This window comes from Coffea arabica, chromosome 3c (genome assembly GCF_036785885.1).
Source record: "Coffea arabica cultivar ET-39 chromosome 3c, Coffea Arabica ET-39 HiFi, whole genome shotgun sequence".
Classification (NCBI taxonomy): Eukaryota; Viridiplantae; Streptophyta; class Magnoliopsida; order Gentianales; family Rubiaceae; genus Coffea; species Coffea arabica.
The window spans coordinates 15,316,420-15,338,153 of record NC_092314.1 but is presented as its reverse complement, the minus strand read 5'-3'; the positions used below and the strand labels follow the sequence as shown (position 1 = coordinate 15,338,153).

Genomic DNA, 21,734 nt, shown 5'->3' with positions numbered 1-21,734 from the left:
TTCATAATATGTGTCTTATCTAGTTTTTTTTGTGTCAAATCGAAGAAGTTGAAGAAACAAGCAAGATTCAAGAAGGATAAAGGAGGGGTAAAAAAGCACCGTTTGTTTTTACGTCATTGAATCAAATCATAAATTCCTCCCCTACAATCTCCAACCACTTTTCTTCGATAGGTGAGAGAGCCCGCACGCAAAAAGGAATCTCCAAACAAGGGGAATTTGGAGACTCCTCACACTCATAGACTTCACTTTTTTTGGTCTCCATTGGCATTATCGCTCGATAGGTAAGTTCTTCATCATAATCACTTTTTACTTTGTAACAGTTCACTGGTTATTGTAGTGGGCTCTTTTTGTACTTTTAGCTGAAGAAAAGGCCTTTTTGGGTGCAAACAAAGAGTGCCTTTAGAAAAGAAAAAAAAAAAACTTGAATGGAGGTTCTTGATTGACTTTTTGGGTTCTTCGAGGAGTGGATTTTTGTGGGTTCATCCCATTTTTGGGAAATACTTGGAGGGAAGAGAGAATTCGGTAGTCAGAGGTGGGTAGATAATCAGCATGGCGGATTTTATTAAGGAGTTTTTCACAAAGAAGACAGTTGTGGCTTTTGGTTTGGGACAATTGCTCTCTCTTTTGATCACTTCTACTGGATTTTCATCTTCAGAACTTGCTAGAAAAGGTCTGTTTCACGTCTGAAACTCTCTATATTATCTCTGTGTTTGAGGAAGAGCCCGTAATTTTCTGTTGTTTGAAGTACTTGAAAATGGTTTTTTGCTGCTTCTTTTAGTATTAGTCTGTTTTTTCTGAATGAATTTTGAGGTATATATGATTATTGACTTCTCAAATTTGCGGGGGAAAAGAAGAATTAGATTTTGTGATTGTCTATTCTTAGTGGATTATATCTGTTACCTTGTGTGCACTTCTTAAACTCTTTAATGGGGGAAGAGGCTTTTGTTCATAAATTGTAATCCAACCAACCTTTTGTGATAGTCTATTCTAAGTAAATTATGGCTGTAATATTGTGTGCATTTAATGCGGAAAGAGGTCTTTCTTGATAAAATTGTAATCTGACCAACCTTTTTCTCCCATGTTTTCCTAGGAATTAATGCTCCAACTTCTCAATCTTTCTTGAATTACGTTCTATTGGGTGTAATATATGGAGGGGTTATGATCTACAGACGGAAACCACTGAAGGTTAGCTATCTATGTATCTGAGCTTTTGCGAGGGTGCTTACATTTCCATATAATTAGTTGGTAATAAGTTGATGTTATAGCTGTCTTTCTGATATTGAGGTGGTAATAGTTGATTGAATCTGTAAATGGTTTTCTGATCTTGAGGTGATAATAGTTGATTGAATCTGTAAATGGTTTTTATAGATAACAGTCTATCAAGTTGATAGTATATGGTGATATATGTCAATTCGCTTATGAACTGGTTGTGCCTCATAGAATTGGCAGTATTGTGATATGAGCGTCTATCAAGTTAAGATTTTGAAAACTAATGGTAGGTTTTTTAAATCTGCCTCTGGTCAAATGCTCAAGATTTTCATGTTCTTAAACGTAAAAGCAGAGTTGCCAATCTCTCAAACATGCAGTTTATGTTATGTGAGGACAATGGCTACTCCATGGAGTTTTAAGATGGTGATGGGGTTGTCTTTATCTACTCAGATTCGTTCCATAGCAGTTGCAAAATAATGTGAGCAAAATTGTTCCTAAGACATTTGTGGTCTTATTTAACCTCTGTTATTATGTAACTAACATTTCCTGAATGGAAATATCCCACAAAGTTTCTCTGCATTTTCAATGGCAAACCGTATATATGTTTGTGTTTGCATTTCTCTGCTTGTAATCGTGGGAGGATTTGTTCTTTTAAGTAAATTTCTAAGTAGTGTTTCTGATTTGCGTACATGTGTCTGTTTTTGATATATACATATATACATGCACACGTACATGGACACACACACATATACACATATGGAGAGAGAGAGAGAGAGGGGGGGAAAAGAGTCATCTAAGAGAAAGTTGTTAACATATCATTTAGCTTGGAGTAATGTTTACTTTTCTGGATGAAGAAAGTGTGGATAGAAAGAAGAAACAATAATGAGATGAAATCTAACGTAGTTCATATATTACTGATGAACATGAACTTGCAAATAAGCTAATGATATAGGCATGACAGCATACTCACAGCTACAGAAATGCTCCCAGAGAGAGAGAGAGTGAGAGAGAGAGAGAGAGAGATTGATAAACTCAGAAACATGGCTGAAAAGTTGGTCACTTAGAGACTGGTGTTGGGTTGAGATGCATCTTTTTCAAGAGAGTGAATTGAATGGAGTAGAAAAGTTATGAGTCCTCTCCAGGAGAATTCCATTTTTCAGAGTTGAGCTATAACTCATGAGAATACATTGCAGGAATGAAGAGAACTCAGCTGGGGTTGAGGTTGCTGAAGAACTGCCTATCATAGAAATTTTTATTGCTATAATGGACAAGATTGGTGGTGATTGTGTGAAATATAGTTGAGAAATTCTGTAATTCAGTCATCAGGACCTCAAAAGAGTATTTACTTTGACCAGCGTTGAGTTGGTCAATATTTCATGTTTAGATAAAAGGTAAGATATACAATGCATGACAGGGGAAAGTTTGTCAGACTGACTCCTGTTGAAAAAAACTAGCCTACTGGTTTGCAATGCCATTGAAATTGATTTAGTAATCATTAAGCCAGCAAGTTCATTTCTATTGTTGCTTTGATTAGATGTCAGCTTTTGGTTAAGAAGTGGGATTGTGAACATGCAGCACTGATGACTTGTTAGTACCAGCCTTAGATGTTTGTGGCCTTCATGATTTTTCATCTTTTTGAACCTTTTCCTTTCATTGCTGTTGAGCAGGCAAAATGGTATTACTACGTCCTTCTTGCAGTTGTTGATGTGGAGGCCAATTTTCTAGGTGAGAATTACATGCATACTTTTATGATTTTTTGAATAATTAACATGTTAGATTGTTTTTTTCCTTTAAGCATCAATAAATATCTTAATTAGCGTCTCAAGACTCTCTGGATAACTAACATATTATTGTAGTTCTCTTTTTGGCTAGATATTTAAAAAAAAAAGAAGTTTTATACATCTTATGTCATCCCAAACTTTTAGACTGCGGAACTAAGTTACTCGCTCTTTCTTAAAATGTGATTTTCCACTCTCTCCCAAAATATATTGCCACGTGAAACTTTAAATTTTCAAACAAAGGAGTAGTTGATGTTGTTACATTGTATCACTCAACCCCCCTATGATTCTTGGAATTAATTGCACAAACCCAATTGTTGACCTTTTACTGTCTGTAATGTCATTTTTGGGGCTCTAAGTAGAAATTTCCACTAATTTTCTAAATCCTATACCTCAATGGCTGCAATTAGATTTTTATGTCAATATTTTGGTAGGTGGTGAATAGTTCACTGTAAAGAAAAGTTGAGATGGAAAAAAGAAAGTGAAGGCAGAGAGAAAAGATGGAAGAACTGATTTTTTTGTAATATACAAGTTGGTGGAAACTGAAAGATACTGTGAATGCGTGTTGAGGGTTGTCTGAGATGATAACGTGAAAATTTGGAACTTGAAGCTCCCAGAATAAAAGTATTGATTTAAAATTTAGGCATCGAAGTAGAAGAACATGTGAACTAGTAAAGACAAGAAGACAAGTCACAACAGGATTCAGTTTATCTATGAACAAATGGAAGTTATCAAAGTAAATGCAATCTTTTTGAAAGAGTTTTTTTTTCTTGTGCAATGATCCTGACATAACATTCCGTGCCATGGCTGGCAGCATTCTGTCATCCTGATTTTATTCCAAGATACAGGTAGAGCTTTGAAAATGAGATCACTGGATCAAGCCGATGGGTCAATGACTGACAGGAGAAAGAACAACCATTTTAAGCTCTTTTAACTCAGCGTTGTTGGATTATTAAATCCTATACACTTCAAAGTAATTTTAAAAAATTCAGGAAGGATTAATCTGATGTGTGATAGTGTATAAGTTTTGTCTTCTGATGTGTTTATGCTGGTACTTGGAGAAAGTTACCCACTCACGTGTTTTCCTTACTAGTGTATTCTGGAATGAGAATGAGGAAAAAGGAATATTTTCCCAAGCTTATATATGAAAATGAAAAACGAGATTTTTTGCGGAAACTTTAAAAATTATTGCAAAATGGCATTTATCTTCCTCTAGATTATGATTTGGTTTTTGGTTGATCTACAGTGGTGAAGTCATACCAGTACACATCCATAACTAGTGTAATGCTACTGGATTGTTGGTCAATCCCGTGTGTCATATTGCTTACATGGCTTTTTTTGAAGACAAAATACAAATACAGAAAATTTGTTGGTGTTGCAATCTGTGTGGCTGGGCTGGTGTTGGTCATTTTCTCGGACGTACATTCAGCAGATCGAGCACGTAAAGTCTTTCTACCTTGTTTTTCATGTATATTTTTTCCTTATTGATAAAAGTTGTATAAGTGCAATCACCTGATGGGATTTACCCTTCCTTTCCCACATGGCCACGTTATCAAAACTGGGTAACATACAAACCCAAAAGTTTAATAATATGAATCATTTGTTTTGCTTCCATTGCTTTCCATTTTTTATACTTCTTGCACAGAGTGAGACTTACATCTTATCCATTATCAAATTTTTTGGACTATATACAATGGAATATGTCTGCATGTGTTTCTTGTAACATGTGGGTCAAGGCTTATTCTCTTTTGTTATCTTGTAGTCAATGGTTGATAAACAATGCAAAGTGACCTTACTTTATGGGCATCTTAATTTTATGCTTTCTTGAGTGAGTTAATGCTTGATCTCAAAAATTTATACATATATATATGAATTGCAAAATTGGATTAAAGGTAGAAGTAATGTTGTTACTAATTCTTTTAATTTGGCTATGGATTTTTCAGTTTCATTTGCAGCATTCCATTTGTCATATTGCAGCCTTTGCTTTTAATTTTGTATTTTATTTATTGATGATGATATGTCTGTAACCGATAGTCAGTATTTTTCAAGTTTTCCTTTTCTCAAAAAGTAAGTATAATTAAGTTGAAAGTGCCATTTCCTTTTCTACAGGAAAGAATTTAGAATAATGCGAGGTTATTATCTTCTTGCAACCTTGTACACATGTATATTGTTTCTAAACGAAAAGAAGGCTATTGTGTTCTTGTACTTGCAGTGATTTATTTCTGGTCTCACAATGGTTTGCATGCTGCATGATCCATTGAATCCGCATTTACTGGACAGATTTTGCTATCCAGTTTTCACCTTGGTTATCTTGTTGAGTATTCATTTGATGTTCATATTTGGAATTACTTTTTCTTTCACTAATTTAATTGTCTGGCTGTAGATGGCAGCAATCCAATTAAAGGCGATATACTTATAATTGCTGGGGCTACACTTTATGCTGTCAGTAATGTCAGTGAGGTTGGTAAAATCAACAATCCGAACCTTTTGCATATACAAAATGATTAATCTGCCATCAGAAAAGTCATTTCTGCCTTCAATATCTGTCTCATTTAACCATTTCCTGTTACAGACTTGAAATTCGCTCAAGATAAAAGTGAGTAAAATTCCATCTATGTGCGCATACACCAGACATATGCACATATTTTTGTTTCTGCTTTTTTTTGGGGGGGGGGGGGGGGGGGGAGGGGGGGAGGGCTCAGAGAAGAAGTGAGAGAGCGAGAGCGGAAGCTATAAGCATTGTTCTGGAATTAAAAGGGTCCTTGACCTGTAACCCTATGTGTTATATAAGCAGCAGTTGCTTGCCCAAACTTTGCTACTATTAGCTTTACTTTCAAAATAATGCCAATCTGTCTATTACCTTGATTTTGGTTGGAGTCTATTACCTTGATGGTGCACTATAAAAAAGCAGCTCTGATGTTAAGTCCGAGGCTACTGTAAATATTACTTCTTTTTTGGCAAAATGTCCTTGGAATGCTTCCATGATCATCTGTGGCAAGACATGATATTCTTTTTCTCATGGGATGTCACAAGTCTATAACAGTTAAGAACCATTCTATGGGATGCTTTCTTACTTTTTACTGGGGTTGATTGTTAATAAATTGGAAGTTTGACAGCCTCTGCTCAAGACCTGAAAGAAGAAAGCAAGGTGTTGAATGGGCAGAAGTTTCCGTCAGAAGAAGTTTATGTTTATAATTTGATGGCTTTGGAAGGCTGAAAGAAGTGTTTCTGATTTTAATGGACTCATCTGGATAAAAGCTATCAATACACAGAGCCAGACAAAATGAGTTTTAGAGCAGAGGCGGAGTGATTCTTAAAATTTGTTTTATGTATATACTGATGGTTGGCTTTACTTAAAGGCAGATCCCAAGAGATATTGGTGTTTACATGCAGACTTGTATGTCCATATGTTTATGTTCATGTGCATACAGTAAGCTAATAAATGGAATTCTTTGACTACTCTCTTCTATGACAATTGCATGAAGTTGGCGTCTAGTGTATCTCTTGTAACCATATTTGTTATATTTCTTTTCCCTAAATTGATCTGAAGTTGGTGTTAGTAATCCTTCTTATTCTATATACAGGAGTTTCTTGTCAAAAGTGCTGACAGGGTTGAACTTATGGCATTCTTGGGCTTCTTTGGTGCAATTGTCAGTGCTTGCCAAATGTATCCTTTATAAGATTTGCATGCTTCTACTTGTATTTGACATATAGATGTCGTGCCTGTAATGATTCAGGTCAATCCACTTATTATTATTAATCAAACAGCCTTCAATGTTGTTTTCTTTTGGTAGCTGTTTTATTTAGTATAAAACTCACTTGTACGAACTGTATGGGATGGAGTTTGGAGAGCTCTGATGCCTAAACTGCATTCCTTCACCTGTTTGGGAACTGTAATAAGCATATTTCTTGGGTATGCAAATGATAATATCTGCAGTTAACTAGAAGCTACCCACCATTAAATTTTGCAATATGGTTATTGATTGTCATGAATTCATACAGCCATAGTTCTGCAAAACAGGCGCTTAGTCATGTTAGTTTTTGTTTGGAAAATCACAGTATGAGATTTCTGCTTCTACAGGCCAGGAATGGGTTGACTTACTGAATAATTTTATGTCTGGGTTAGTAATTGTCCTTAATCATGTATATAGAAGCATACTTGAACGGGATGAACTCAAGTCTATTCACTGGTCAGCTGGAGCTGTGAGTCTTTCTCTCGCTCTCTCTCTCTTTTTCTCTAGCAGACACAAAATCACACAACCTCTGCTCTTCCACTGACCAACCCTTTTCTTTTTCAAAAAAAAAATAGTAAGTAAATGCATGAGCTTTCCGAGATGTAAAAGCCAAGCTATTGAATACATCTCTACAGAAATATGACCAAATTCTATGGAATATTTTATTCACCTGCTTACGTTGACACTATAAATTATACGCTCACACTTTTTTCCTGTCTGTAAATATTAGGCCACTTTGTATGTTGACATCAAAAGAAAACTTAGAAGTGTAGATTTTTGTTTTGACCACGTTCTGTTGATCTATAAATGGGTGTATTTTTAGGTTTACGAGTTATCAGATGTGCAATTAAATTTTAATCGTGCCCAACAAATTTTTTGAAGTTTGATGACTTAAAATCAATTTTTGGTCCTAGATATGCATGGGCAAGTTTCTAGATCTTTTATGTTTTCAAGTTACTCTTTTTTGAGGTTAATGGTCCCCAATCGACTTGTCTTACTTCCCATTTTGGTTAATCCTGAATATATTGCCCTTTCTACAGCAGAAACATTTAATACACAAATATCCCATACTTTATAGACTAAAGAAGATAAATGCACCCATATGGTTGTCCCCAGAATGTGTCGTTACTTTTTCTTCACATGTTTATATGTTTTCAGCTCTTCTGTAAAAGTTATGACTTGTCAAGCTAATGGATTCAGTCTAGAATGGTAATAATTATTTTTAAATACTCCTTTCTGGGACCTTTTTCGTAACTAAAGACAACTTTATCAAAGTTGATCAGAAAAGCATGGAGAAGATAGAAAATGTTTTGTGTCAAAGAGTTGTATGTACATCTCTGCTTTATCAGTTCAGTTTTAATTATCGCTTCTTTGTATGCATGTTATGTATTTTCCTTTAGTAATTTCTTAACATTATCCCTGTATTTTTCCTTGCAATCTTTTGGTTTCAGGCTCTTCCATTTTTTGGATTTTCAGTGGCTATGTTTTTCTTTTACTCATTGGTCCCTGTCTTACTAAAGGTATGGATTAACTTGGAGTTTCCTACACATGTTTTCAGTGTTTTCAATACAGATGAGGCTTGTTTTCTCAGGTGCTAGAAAAGACAGCTATGTAGTTGTTTCAAGAAACATGCTTGATGATGTCCACTAAAGTTTCCCTTTGACGAATTAATTTGTCTGTGTCTTTTCACTTTGATGCCATACTTTACTGTATCCTTTTTCGACTTTTTGTGTTTTCATGTGTGATCCTCTTATAACATGCCCCTCATCCTAAGCAACCAATTGAAAATCAGCTTTATGAATGCAGGCAGCAAGAGTTTTTTCTTGAGGCCAACTTTACAAAATTGTTTGAAATATTATTTGTAGCCAAAGATGGATTGACCACCAATAAAGGGGATCAAAGTTGAATAAAGGAGCATCACCAAGCGAGGTTTTTTCTTGCGGGTGACAAAGGACCAGTTTTCATAGAATTGATATAGAGCACTAGAAGTACCAAGGGAGGAAAAGCCATCTGAAATGTCGTCTTTGTCTTCTTCGGACCAATCTTAATAGTTTCCCTGCAGCCCAATCCTTTCTTGTTCCCTTGCTATTTCTTTGTTCTTCATATTCTCATGCATGGCATGAAGGGGGTATGAATCTTGGTTTCACTGCCTGCTAATAGTAAGTAGGGGTAGAACTTACACTTATAAAAGGTAGATAAACCATCACTGACGTTGTAGATTAATGGCAAACTGGAAACTTACTGTGTCCCAATGTTAATGTCATGCTTTGACTCCCTTTTGGTACGTCCCACAATTAGTGTCTCCTACCCACAATCTCAAACTACTTTTTTTCTAGTTTCCAGCTCTTACCCATATTGTTTTACTACTGTGTTTCCATAGTTTGTGGGCACATAAGTTTTCAAACAAGGTTCCCTTCAACACTCAAAAGATTGCAGTTGAGCATGTATCATATACACTAAAAATGATCATTGTAGAATTGTTAAAGTTTGTAACTATGCAACAACAGAGTTCAACTTTTCAGTGGCCAACAAAAGGATTTTATGACCCAATTAAATCAAATATTGCTTATCATGACAATTCTTGTGCTTCTAATATAAAAAATGGCAATTCAAGTCAATAAAATTGGATACAAGTTCTTATGAATGTCCATGTTTTCATTCTGCACTCATGGACTCCTAAACACAACCATAAATTTGGGATGGAGGGGGTATATGTTTTGCTTCCTTGGTTATCCATATTTGTGAGGGCACTTCACTCAATTACGTTGAAATTCTTGTTTCTTACTGAAGGCCTCTCCTTTTATGCAGATTAGTGGTTCCACAATGTTGAATCTATCGTTACTTACATCAGACATGTGGGCTGTTCTAATTCGTATCTTCGCGTACCATGAAAAGGTTCAACTGGATCAACAAGAATTGAACTGTTGAATAGTATTACATTCTATATAACAAATTTGAGTAGCTGTTTCTTCTACCTTTTTCTAACCTATTTTTCTTTGCTGTCCAGGTTGATTGGATGTACTTTGTAGCATTTGCTGGTGTTGCTGTTGGGCTCGTAGTTTATTCAGGGTATAAAAACATATACATGTTCTCTCTTTTTGTTCAGAGGAGTAGTAGTGAATCTAATGGATGGCTATTTTATGTTTTGGCTCAACTTTAGCTCTTCTTGCAGTTTACCAGCTGATTAGATGAAGCTTCTTACTTGATCTTTACACAAATTGATAAAGCAAGATATTCTTGTTTTGCATGCGTTAGCTGTCTGATGTGTGCTAAATGGCCATAGGCTTTTAAATGGCCCTAAAGAGAAGGATTGCAGAAGATCACATTCTGCTGCCTTTTCTATGTTGCATACATTGCCATATTAATCAATAGGTTTACTGGATGTGCTACTACATATAAAGCTTATGGAAGTGTTTGGTGCAACGTCACTTTCTAAATTTCCAAAACTATCTTTTAACAAAATATTTTCTATAATTACATCCAAGCATGAATCAGTAATCTAACTACCACCTACTTCTTGCTTTTCAAACTCACTAACAATGAGTACCATATCTTCTCCTCACCTCCTATTACTACTGAAGTCTTTAAAGGTTTTCCTCTTATATTTCTTTTCCGGAAGAAGTTGAACACAAGGAGTGCCTCTGCCACTAGTTTGATTAAGTGCTAAGCCTCTAGAGTTTTTTACTGTGCCAGGTTTCAGCAGTTTGATTACTGCATATTTCTTCCTGTTGATTTTGTTTCTGGTGGTTTTTTGTTGAAAGAGTTTGTCTAAACTTAATTATCTTTTTATCCTGGCGAAGTTGATGTTTTGTACTTGTTTGGTAAAGTACAACCTGTTGATTATATTGAAAGGGGAAAAAAAATTAGAAATATTCTTTTAGATCTGTGGAATAGATTTTATCAAGTATCCTACTTCTAAGGAGAATGTGCCGCCTGGTGCCAAAACTTGAATGGTTCTAGATTTGCCTTAACAAATGTTTTCTGCAGTTGGTTGTTACCTGTTCCTATACTTGTCCATACTGTTCTTGAAGTTCCTTTAAAAGTAGTTAGAATAGTTATGTTTTCACGGTTTATGATATCTACTGCTGCAAAGTTTAGTCAATTAGATGACCTTAACCCTTCAAACAATAATGAGTTGGTTTATGACTTTGGTTGGAATTGAACCTAACCTAAGCGTGTTGTTAATCCATCTGTTGATCAAAACGTCATCCTAACACGAATGTCACAAGTACAAGGTGGTGTTAACCAAAACAAGTTTGATTTGTAGCCGTTTGGCAAAGTTGTGGTTCATCAATCTCTGATTTACTTCTGTAGATATTTGTCTCTGAATTGCAGAGACCTATATTGGAACAGCAAATAGTTTAGACATTCATGAGTGCATCATTCAATAACTACACCTTTTTGGTAGCAAACTAACGAGTCTCTGTGGCTGCCTATGTTGTGTAGGAGCGATAAAGAAGAGGATGGAATTCGCACTGAGACTGGTGATGAGCAGCAAAGCAAGCATTTCGACGAGGAAGCTGGCTCAGGAAGCTCATCAAGAACCGTTTATAACAGCAGGCCTGGTGTTACCTCCACCAGTGCTTCAGAGAAGGACAAGATTCCAAGAGGCAAAGACATGGCTAGAGAAACACAAGGGAACAAATTTTGGCATCTAGGGGTTTACAAGGGGTAGACAGTAGTTGCTTGTTAGCTATGCAGGATGATGTAGAACTTGACTTCCCTAGTGGTAAGGGGAAATAAAGGCAAGAAGCCAAATGGGGTAGAATTTAAATTTAAAAAAAAAAAAATGCTCGTATCCATTGTCAAAAAATCATTTAATTTGGTGGCTCCATGAGCAATTTGCAATTTTACATGGTTGATGGGTATCCAAAATTCCATCTATTAGTTTTCTTTGTTCTAGTTATGAGTTTTACTTGGGATCCATAGTTTTGGTTTCATACTAGATTCTTGGGAAATTTAAGTTTGGAGGAGAAGAGGTTAAAAATATTTCTAGATTTGAGACGTGACAGATTTGAAAAATACATCATTAGTTTGCAAATTCCCTTTGAAATTGTACAAAGAAAAGCTAAAAATAAATGCTTTTGAAATGAAAGCAAAGATGGCACAATCCAAGATTTTCTATTCAACCATATCACCCATCTGTGTATTTTATTTCTCATACCCCAAATTTGTAAGCAAGGATGGAGGAATGGTTGAGCCAAATCCCTGCATTTCATTATTTTCCTCCAAATCTATGAGCAACTAGAAATTGAATTGACTTCCCATAAACTTCTCCCCTTTGAGCATTACTGAGTGAATCCATCTCCACCCATAAAGTGTCTTTTTTGCTGCAAATGTTCCAAACTAGCTAAAGCAAGTATTCCACTGAGCTATGTTTTTTATTCCCAAACCACCTTCCCTCTTTGGCTTGCAAATATCACTCCATTTCGCCTTTAGCTGCATATTGTCCTTTTAAATCACCAGACCATGAAAAAGAGGCCAACATCCCATAAATCTTATGGATATTGTTGTCCAGTGTAAGCGGATTGGAATTCTATCAAAATAAATAAATTATTAAAATTGTACACATTGGTAAGAGAGAATTTTTGTTTTCAATTTACCATTGTCACAATCCATTTCTAGATGAAGTGGAAGAAAAAAATAAACACCAGAAGACAATAAGCTTGACTAGAAAAATGCCAAGCTTGAGTGGGACTAAAGTTTAAGGGAATAAATTGTAGAATTAGTTACAAAACTCCTCTTAAGTTAGCCAATTTTGTATTTTAGCCCCTAAAATTATTTTTTCTCACTTTACTCCCTAAACTGTTAGTCAACTTGATGTTGTATAACGATAATGTCAAAAATAAATTTACACCCCTAAAAGTTAATTGTATTAAATCCTTTTGCAATTTGCCCCCTTACATCATTTTGTTCCCAATTTCTCCTTTTGTCCCAAAACCGTCGACCAATTTAGGACAAATAATGTCTAATAACATTAATATTGCTGACATAATAATGTAAAAATAATACATTTATGGATATGGATTTAATTAAATCTCATCCCATAATTACACTTTTTTGTACATCGAGTTTTCACAGTGATAAGGAAAAAGTTTAACAAAAATATTACTATTAAAAACTAAATTGTGATAGTATTTTTAAAGCTCTAAATATACATGGGTAGCATCTATATTATATTAAAAAATGAACCTAGAATATTTATAAGCCAAATCTATCATGTTTCTCTCCTTTATTTAGGATTACCAGTAAAAAATGTATACTTTCATGTTAAGAAAATATCTAGCTATTAAAAGAAAGTGCAGCTACCTGTGTGTCTTGAAATAGAGACCAACAATATCCATGGATTTTTAGGCCTTTAGTAATATTTTCACATTTTAATTCTTCAACAATAATTTTCGTTAATTTTTTTTCCCTTATCACATGAAATGAGTAAGATATTTCCCTCTATCTAGAAAAAAGTGTAATTATGGAATGAAATTTAATTAGATTCATATCCATAAATATATTATGCAATCATTATTGTAATAGAAATATTATTTTTTTTAGACATAATGTGTCATAAGTGTCATAAAGTATTGGAGATAACTAATGGTTTTTAAAACAAATAGACAAATTGAGAAAGGATAAAAAATGTTAATGGGTACAGTTCAAAACATGCTATACCTTAAGGTGTAGTTTAGGAGTTGGAGTTTTGGGCTAAAAGTAGAGGAAAAGAAGAGAAAGTCAGTTTTCCCTTGTTTGATAGTTTTTAGAAAGAACAAAAAAAAAAATAATAATAATAAGGGAAGCGGGAGGATTTGGAGGAATATAGTGTAGCATTATAGTGGCCCAAACTTTAAGGTAGAAACCTGAATGAAGCTTGTTAAATTTTTAAAATTTACTTATCTTTAAAATGTTTTTGAAAAAATATTTAGTGACTTACATATTCAAAATCATTTCACTTATTCTCCAAACTCCCAAACAACATCACATTCTTTTCTTTTCTCTTGTTTCTCTTATTTTCTCTGAAAACTTGAAGTTTTCCCTTCTGTCTTAAACTCTCAAACTAGCCCTAAGCGGATTTAGGCTTAGTTTGAGAGTTTAGGAGAGAAGAGAAAAGAAAGAATAAGTTATAACAAAAAAAGAAATTCCTATGAAAAAAAGAAAAGAAGAGAAAATATATATGATTTTCTTCTCAAGTTGATTGAGAGTTTAGGAAAGAAAAAAAATGATTTTGGACATATTAGATATTATAATTTTATTGTTTAACATTTTATGGGTAAAGTTGGCATTTGAAAAAGTTTATGAAGGTTAAGTGGAACTTTCCTTCATTTCTTTCCATTTATAGGATGAAAGTTTTTTAACCAATCCATCCCTCCATTTCCTTCCACTTTCCTTTCTTTTCTTCCCACGTAAATCTTCCAAACAAGGGAAAACTTAATTTCCTAATTTTTTTCCAAATCTCAACTCCCAAACTAAGTCTTGCAGTAATTAACCTCTAGGTGTGTGTATGTTTATACACACATATATATACTTGATAGATTAATAATCTCTAGTATGTAACAATTTTTGTCAGTCTCGACTTGGGCTAACAAGGCAAATTAGTAATTTTGATAAAATAATAAAATAATTTAAACACCTTAACATAACCCTTTGTTCCTATTCATAACATAAATTAATAATTCACTAAAATTACATATAATATTTTTCTAAATATATGAGTCTAATTGTTGATTTATGAACACCTTTTAAATGGAACACCATAGTTTAACAATGAGATATATAAGAAAGTTTTGTGTTTATTTATTATAAGAAAACTTGTGGCGACCCTACTTCCCCCTAAGGCGAACCAGAGGGTTGGCGGGCCGTCTGTCTAGCTCTCGCCAGGACTCACGCAAGCAAGCTAGCAAAAATCCTTCCGAAGTATAACCTAATCTATTACAACATCGTTTCCCTCCAAATAGGCCGGTTTCTAGAATCACATTAATTTCAGAGATAACAGTGCCTTAAGATAGCCAACGTCGATTCTTAAAATACCTTCCCGATTACGATCCAAGAAACAAAACATACAATTCAAATACATCCTTACAAGCCAAGTAACAAATTCATACAAGCCACATACAAATCCAGGGTTTACACTTTTCCCACTTCAAGTGGCAACCCAAGGCAAAACTACATTGTTTAACTTGAATTACAATCCTAAAAGTAAACAATCTAGTACTACTTCCGGCACCCTTGGTCTCAAACCCTATAAAAGAAAACCACAACGTGGGATGAGCTACATAACCCAATGAGATTCCAAGACACTCTAACAGTTCAAACAAATCAAGAAAGTTGTGCATGTCATATGCATGGTTCGAGGTTACACAATAGCATGCTATCATGAGGTGATAATCATTACTCGGTAATTGCTACTTTGAAAACACATGTAGAAGTAGTACATTTGCTGGTAACCTTACTATGAGTACAACTCATAAATTATCTAAAATCACTAACGTATTTTTGGAATGAATGACCATATAAATATATTTTCATGAATTTTTAGTCAAACAAATAGTGGCTCGTCTGACTAGAAAAACATTACAAGGATTGCTTCATCTCAGAGATTAATGCTCATGAGGAGTCTTACCCGAGAAATGTCAACTAGGAGAGCAATAACATTATTAATAGCAAAGCAAGCACAAAAGGATACAGTACTCGGTCCACTTTCCATCCTTATAACTCCGATCGGTAACTCCTTCGGTTGACTGGCCATCACCTTATCCCTCCAGTGGTAGTACTCGAGTATACCGAAACGGTTGTCCAGGGTTCCAACCTACCCGACCGAGCCCAGTCCTGGCTCGAGTAGGTTAGTAACCGAGGCAGGGCCCAAGTTCAGCTTATAGCTTACAACATGCACAGGTAACCAAGTAATTCAACAAAAGGTAAAATTCATCATTTGAATAGGTCGAGTGAGGTAAAGTACACACTCGCCTAACAATGATGGACAACTTCATATAACATGTGATTCATGACAATCAAGTAATCAAGTGGATACTTAGCACGTAAGCACGTAAGCAATACAAGTTGATTTCATGGGAGCATGTAATTCACGGATAACGAATAGTCATGTAGATTGAAAATCATGTGAGCAAATAGTCAAGTAATCAGGTAGTCATGTGGGTTGGTAAACGGTTCACGGTTAACGGTTGATGGTTAACGGTTGAGTAATGACGGTTATTTGGCAGGCATTTGCCATATTAATAGGCCATCATTGGCCGTTATCCCATTTTTACCATGTGAGAGTCGAGGAGATTCATTCCAACGACGTATACAACCATAGCATACCAAGTCATGTTATTCGAGCATTTTCAAGTATGGGTATGGTAAATATTTAACACATAGTACTTAACACTTAGTAATCATGAAATGAGCATGTCCTAGACTTATTCCATTACGTATTCCTATATGGAACACTCACCTAGTCAAACAAGCGCAATAGGTCTCAAACAAGCATTTTAGGCGTCCGCTCCGAGTTCCTCTTGGAGATCTCCTCGATTGCCTGAGCAAACAATAATTCAAGTACCACTCAATATCGCTACGAATTCTCTAGTTTTCGATGAAGATTGTACACTAGTGCAATCTAAGAAATTAACGCGGAGACGAGCCTAAGAATTCGTGTAACTCAAGGTTCAAAAGTGGGGTTTTAAAACACAAGACAAATCTGATTTCCATCTCTGGATTCAAATGTAAAACAATCAAATGATATTGAAAGAAATGAAGAGTTCGAAACCCCTTATTTTCCTTTAAGTTAGAAAATTTCAGATTTAACAAGTAATTTTTGAAAAATCATATCTTACTCTCTACAAGCCCAAAATTGGAAAACTTGGTACTATTGAAAACCTCTTTGAAAGTACTAAAAGTTCCTAGAATACACTTTTCTAAGATTCCACATGGAAAACATTCAAAAATAAGCTCAAAGTATCTGCTTTGGTTCATAAGGCAGATTTAAGTTGGTTTTTGGCCAACTTTGAAAATTCAGCAAAATTCACTTGATTGGAACTAACTTTTGAAATTTGGTACTCTTTTAGAGTTGCAATCCAAATTTATAGTAAAATAAGCGGAATGAAAAATGGAGTTTTGAGCACCAAGTTACGGTAGCTCAAAGTTACTAAAAGTTTCTTGTTAAACAAGGATTTTCCAAAATCAAGTCTCGAACTTTGGTAATTTATTTGACCCATGAAACGGTCTCGAAATAACACCATAATTAGCAGTATAATACTATTATATAAGGGTTATTCCTCTGTCAAATTTCATAGAAAAATATGCACGGAAAGTCACTTAACAAAATCACTCAAGTTTCCAAAATTTTAAGGCAAGGCTGCCTTGTGTATGAAAATTTCCTTTTCTAAACTTTTGACCAAGAGAAAATCCTCTAAACATGGTTCATTTGTTGAGGCAAAATCTAAAGAACATTCATGGTACCTTTGGTGGGTGTTTAACACCAAGAAATTTAATTATCAAGTCTAAACCATGCCTTGCATCAAATCTGTCTAAAAATCAGGGTTTTCAAGAGCAGGGCAAGTTCCGTATTTTGATCACAAATTACTCAAATTAACTCGGAATTGGGCATAGTTTAAGGCGTTGGAAAATAAATTCATAAAGCTATAATTTCACAGAAGAAATCATTTTGAAATTTGGCGCGCAACTAGCTCGAATTCGAGCCACAAGTTGCAGCCTCAGCATTTTGTTCTTGTAAAACAGAGAAACAGAACAGCCGACTTAAAATGGTTGGTTTGGCTCACGTACATGGAACCAGAACGTGCATTTTATACCGTCGGAAAGGTTGGAATGTCTAGTTTCAAATGCCGCTGACGGCACTCGATTTTGACATCGGAGCTCAAAATTATGGCCGAAATACGAAAGCTGGTCAGAGCATTTCGGAAATAGTTCCAGATTTACTAGCTTTGTGAAATCGATTTATTTGACCAACCAAACCTCAATATTTTTCAATGAAACTTTGTACACCATATATTCAACATATCAACATGATATACAAGTCATGAAACCCTCAAAATTTTGCAAAAAGGGTTGCGATTAAAACAGGGCAAATCTGAACATTTTTGAACCATGCATCTCTTGGAGTCTAGACTAGCTAGGTATCATTAATCTACCTATTTAAACACTAAACTAGCATTATATCCATCATCAATCCAAGGGTGGGAGTTCATAGAGCCCACCATCAAAATTTTCCGACATGAAATAAAACAAATAACATGTAATTTTGGCAAATAATTCCACCACAATAAATCTGTCATCGGCTAAACAGAATTTCCAGCAGCTAATTGGTCATAAATCCAACTTTTTACTCGGCTAAAACATGATATTAAGTACTCAATTTCGGCATGCAATTTCTTAACTAGCCAATTAACATTTCCAGTTCAAAATTAGATTCAAACAACAGTTTTAATCATCCCAAAAATTCCAAAATTTGTTCACCTATTCTCGGCTAGGTTGCATGCAACAGATTCCTTGTTTCCTTTTCTTTTTCGTACTTAACCACGCTAACGAACGGCATGCAAAGCTTAAACACTTAATTCTTAGTTAGTTAATCGCAATTACAAGCTCAGATTACTTCAATTAAGGAAGATCAAGTCTGCATTTCTGATTCAAGCTCACGGCAATATCCATTTCCATCAAACCAGATTTTCCTCATGCTTTGATTTCATCGTCCAAACGCACAAACTCAACAGGCAAGCTTTTAAACAGCTTCTTCTACCAGTAATTAGTTAATCTAAGTCTCGAATTTACCTCAGCTAGAAGGTCAGTTCATGCAACAAGAAAAGCTGAAGTTTCTCTCCTCTCGGCTAAGCTCACGCACGCGATGGATGCAGCTGTGGTGTTGCGGTTAGAAAGGATTGCAGCTGGTGGATGTGGCGAATGTAGAAGGAACTCACGCTCTGTCTCTCTCTCTTTCTCCCTCTTGCTGACGGACAGAATTAGGAAAGCTCACGGTTCTCTCTCTCTCGATTCCTCAAGCAAATCGCACCAGCTCCTCTTCTTTCTTTCCCCAATTTGGCTGGTATAGACACCAAGGAGTTGCAGTTTCCCCCTCTCACTCAACTCTCTTTTGTGCGTGGGAATGGAATGAAGATATCCCTCTCTCTCTACCTCACACTCTTTCGGCTTCAGCTGGAAGCAAAGAGCAACCAGAAATACTCTCACTCTCTCGGCTATATGGAGCAAAACAAAGTGAAACTTTGGCAAATGTTTCTCTCGGTCAAGACAAATGGAATAGAGTTGGTTGCATGGTTATTTATTCAAGTATTGAGACTTTAATGGGCTGGGGGACTAGTCGGGTGTAGCCCCGAACACACCCAACTGAAAAAAAAAAAAAAAAAAAAGACTTTAATGGTCTTTTAACATTAAAGTATTTATTTGCTAAGGGGTTGGAATTTTATCATCTTCAAGTATTGTCTCAAACTTTAGTTTATTCTAATTTACATACCCCTATAAGAGTTTTTCTCACACCATCCTAGGTATTTCCAATTTAAGCGCGAGGAAATAAAAATTCTTAAGAAATGCCTATGACGGTAATATAACTAACTAACCTTTGAACGCTTAAATATAAAAAAACCTATTTTGAGACTAATGCACAAGTCTCCAATTTTTCCAAGTTTATTGTATTATTTATTTTTATAACAATAAATTCTAACTAATACTAATATCTAATGGTGTAGGTGATATAATTTCCAAAGGTATTATCGGTTTACTCGTTAACGAAAAGAATTAATTAAACATGTATTTTAATAAATAAAAGAAAATGGAACATGTATTAAATTTTAAATAAGGAATAAAATTGTCAAGCTCTCACTCAAAATTCTTATCGTTATTCTTAGTTAAATCAGGATATTTCTAAATTCTCAATTTTTATAAAAATTCAATTAGGCTTTTAATTTAACCACTTATTCGTTATATGTAATTTCTCGAATCGATTATTTACTCCAATCGCGTATTTACTATTTTCACTCAACGAGCCTACAGAAATTAAATTTCGAAACGAAACGCTTTAAAAGTATAACTAAACTATGAATACGTTTAATTAGACCTAAAAAGCTTAGAAAATAATACTCGGAGAAATCGGGTGAGTAAATACTTATTTTAGCCAGTAAAATAAATAAAATAAGCAAAATTTTCGGGTCCTCACAAGACTTCCTTGTCATCACTGTTAATCTGATTCATTTAATATTTATAATTTTTGTGGCCTTTTGATAATAGAAAAATCTCATCAATTAAAGTATGTTGAATACATTAATAGAATTAAATTACACTTACAACTCAAGTAGATATAGTTTGGAGGGGGGTTGGAATTAGTGATAAGGTAGGAGAGATTGTAAATAAGAGATCCTAAATTCAAAACCTTGCAATTATGCAAAAAAAAGAAAAGGTAGATGTAGATTGGTTCATATTTGACTTTTAGGCTCATTTTATTTATAGAATAATTGACCTTTTATAAAATAAAATAACACTTTAGTTAATTAAATAAGTGTGTCTTTGAATTGTAAGTACACTCAATAAAAGGAAAAATTAATTGCATTCTCCTTTTTGTTAGTCACATTTTCATCATCAATTTTATCATATGGTTTTAATTTAATAGACTATATAATAAAACAAATGGCGAGATTGTGATTAACAAAAAGTGGAGTGCGATTAACATTTTTACTAGATGAATTAATAAATTATTTATTTATCAATTAATTAATACTTCTTTAAGTTAATAAAATTTGTATGGTCCCAAGGTTATTAATTTATAGAGGTTATATATATGTATGTAAGTATGTATATATGTATGTGTGTGTGTGTGTGTGTGTGTGTGTGTGTGTGTTAGTTTGATATTAGTGCTATAGAGCATTAAAATTGACTAACAATTTTGGAGGCACAAAGTGAGGAAAAGATTATTAGGGGATAAAATGTAAAACTGGCTATATCGGGGATGATATTTCTTAATTACCCCTAAATTGTAATTAATCAAACAGAAAACTCGTACAAATAGTTCTTCACATATTTGGTTTTGTACTTGTTATATCTCTCATATATGGAACGATGATTTTTCACTCCCCACATATTATTTTTATACATTTTGCATACCTGACATATGAAATGATGATTTTTCATCCCTTACATATGAAATAATGTTTTTTCATCCCTTATAAACGAAAAACCCACAATTTTATTCCCTTGGGTTATTTCTGCTAAAAATCTTGCCAAGAAAAAAAAAATCATGTGCAACTCATGCCTCACAAACTTTAGGGACAAAAACAGAATATTGCAAAAAAGAGGGACAAATTTTCATGAATTTCATGATAAGCTAGGCAAACCCTGCCCTCTTGGCAATCTTAAAGCCTTGCTCTATTATGAAATCCAACAAAAATTCAGAATTTTCCCTTATGGACAATGATCGAGTTAGAGAAGAAAACAAGGAAGAAAGCTGTTTAATTCTTCATTTTATGAAAACATGATTGACTTTTATTTCTCTAGAGGATTCTATCCCCTTAATGATACAAAGGATTCTTATATAAAAGAATCTTGACGATTCAAACTTATGAAAAGTCACTTAATCCTTCGGAAAAATAAAATACACTTCTCTTAGACTTTCGGAAAAGTAAACACACTTGACTGTTGACTCTTCAAAAAAAATAAAGCATACTTGACCTTTTGTACAGTAACTTGACTTTTCAGAAAAGCAAAACACACTTAGACGTTTATTTCTTCATCAGGAGGTGTGTTTCATGGGGTGCTTTCAAGATCAATAATATTATAATCAGTAATATATTCCTGATGCCTGCTCCTATTGCGCCTTTTGTTGAGTGCACGTCTGGCCTTTGTACTACGTTTATACTTTGGTGAGAACCTACTGGTACTTTTAGGATAAGGATCTTGTGAATCTTGCATCATGCTGTCGGTCATCATATCAAAGTAATCTTGTCTAACTTTGGCAATGGCTTCCCAATGGAGATGGGAGAATGAGAAATTTATGGGTCGTTGAATTTCT

At 34.5% G+C, this 21,734-nt stretch overlaps 1 protein-coding gene and 1 long non-coding RNA gene across 3 annotated transcripts; one reads left to right on the top strand and one right to left on the bottom strand.

The window, feature by feature from the left end:
- Positions 1-229: 229 nt before the first annotated feature.
- On the top strand, positions 230-11,623 carry LOC113734773 (uncharacterized). The gene is made up of 11 exons (XM_027261444.2): positions 230-670; positions 1,091-1,185; positions 2,877-2,934; positions 4,234-4,428; positions 5,371-5,447; positions 6,572-6,654; positions 7,139-7,190; positions 8,173-8,241; positions 9,530-9,616; positions 9,729-9,790; positions 11,168-11,623. Exons 1-11 carry the CDS (start codon positions 550-552, stop codon positions 11,394-11,396), a joined length of 1,128 nt encoding a protein of 375 aa, XP_027117245.1. The 5' UTR covers positions 230-549; the 3' UTR covers positions 11,397-11,623.
- A 2,984-nt stretch (positions 11,624-14,607) lies between these two features.
- LOC140037654 (uncharacterized) lies at positions 14,608-18,966 on the bottom strand. Of its 2 annotated transcripts, XR_011841606.1 has the most exons (3): positions 18,494-18,966; positions 16,164-16,244; positions 14,608-14,951 (listed from the first exon to the last, which is right to left on the bottom strand). It is a non-coding gene; the product is annotated as an uncharacterized lncRNA (long non-coding RNA). The 2 variants fall into 2 exon arrangements; XR_011841605.1 differs by having other exon boundaries at positions 14,608-16,244.
- Between the last annotated feature and the right edge of the window lie 2,768 nt (positions 18,967-21,734).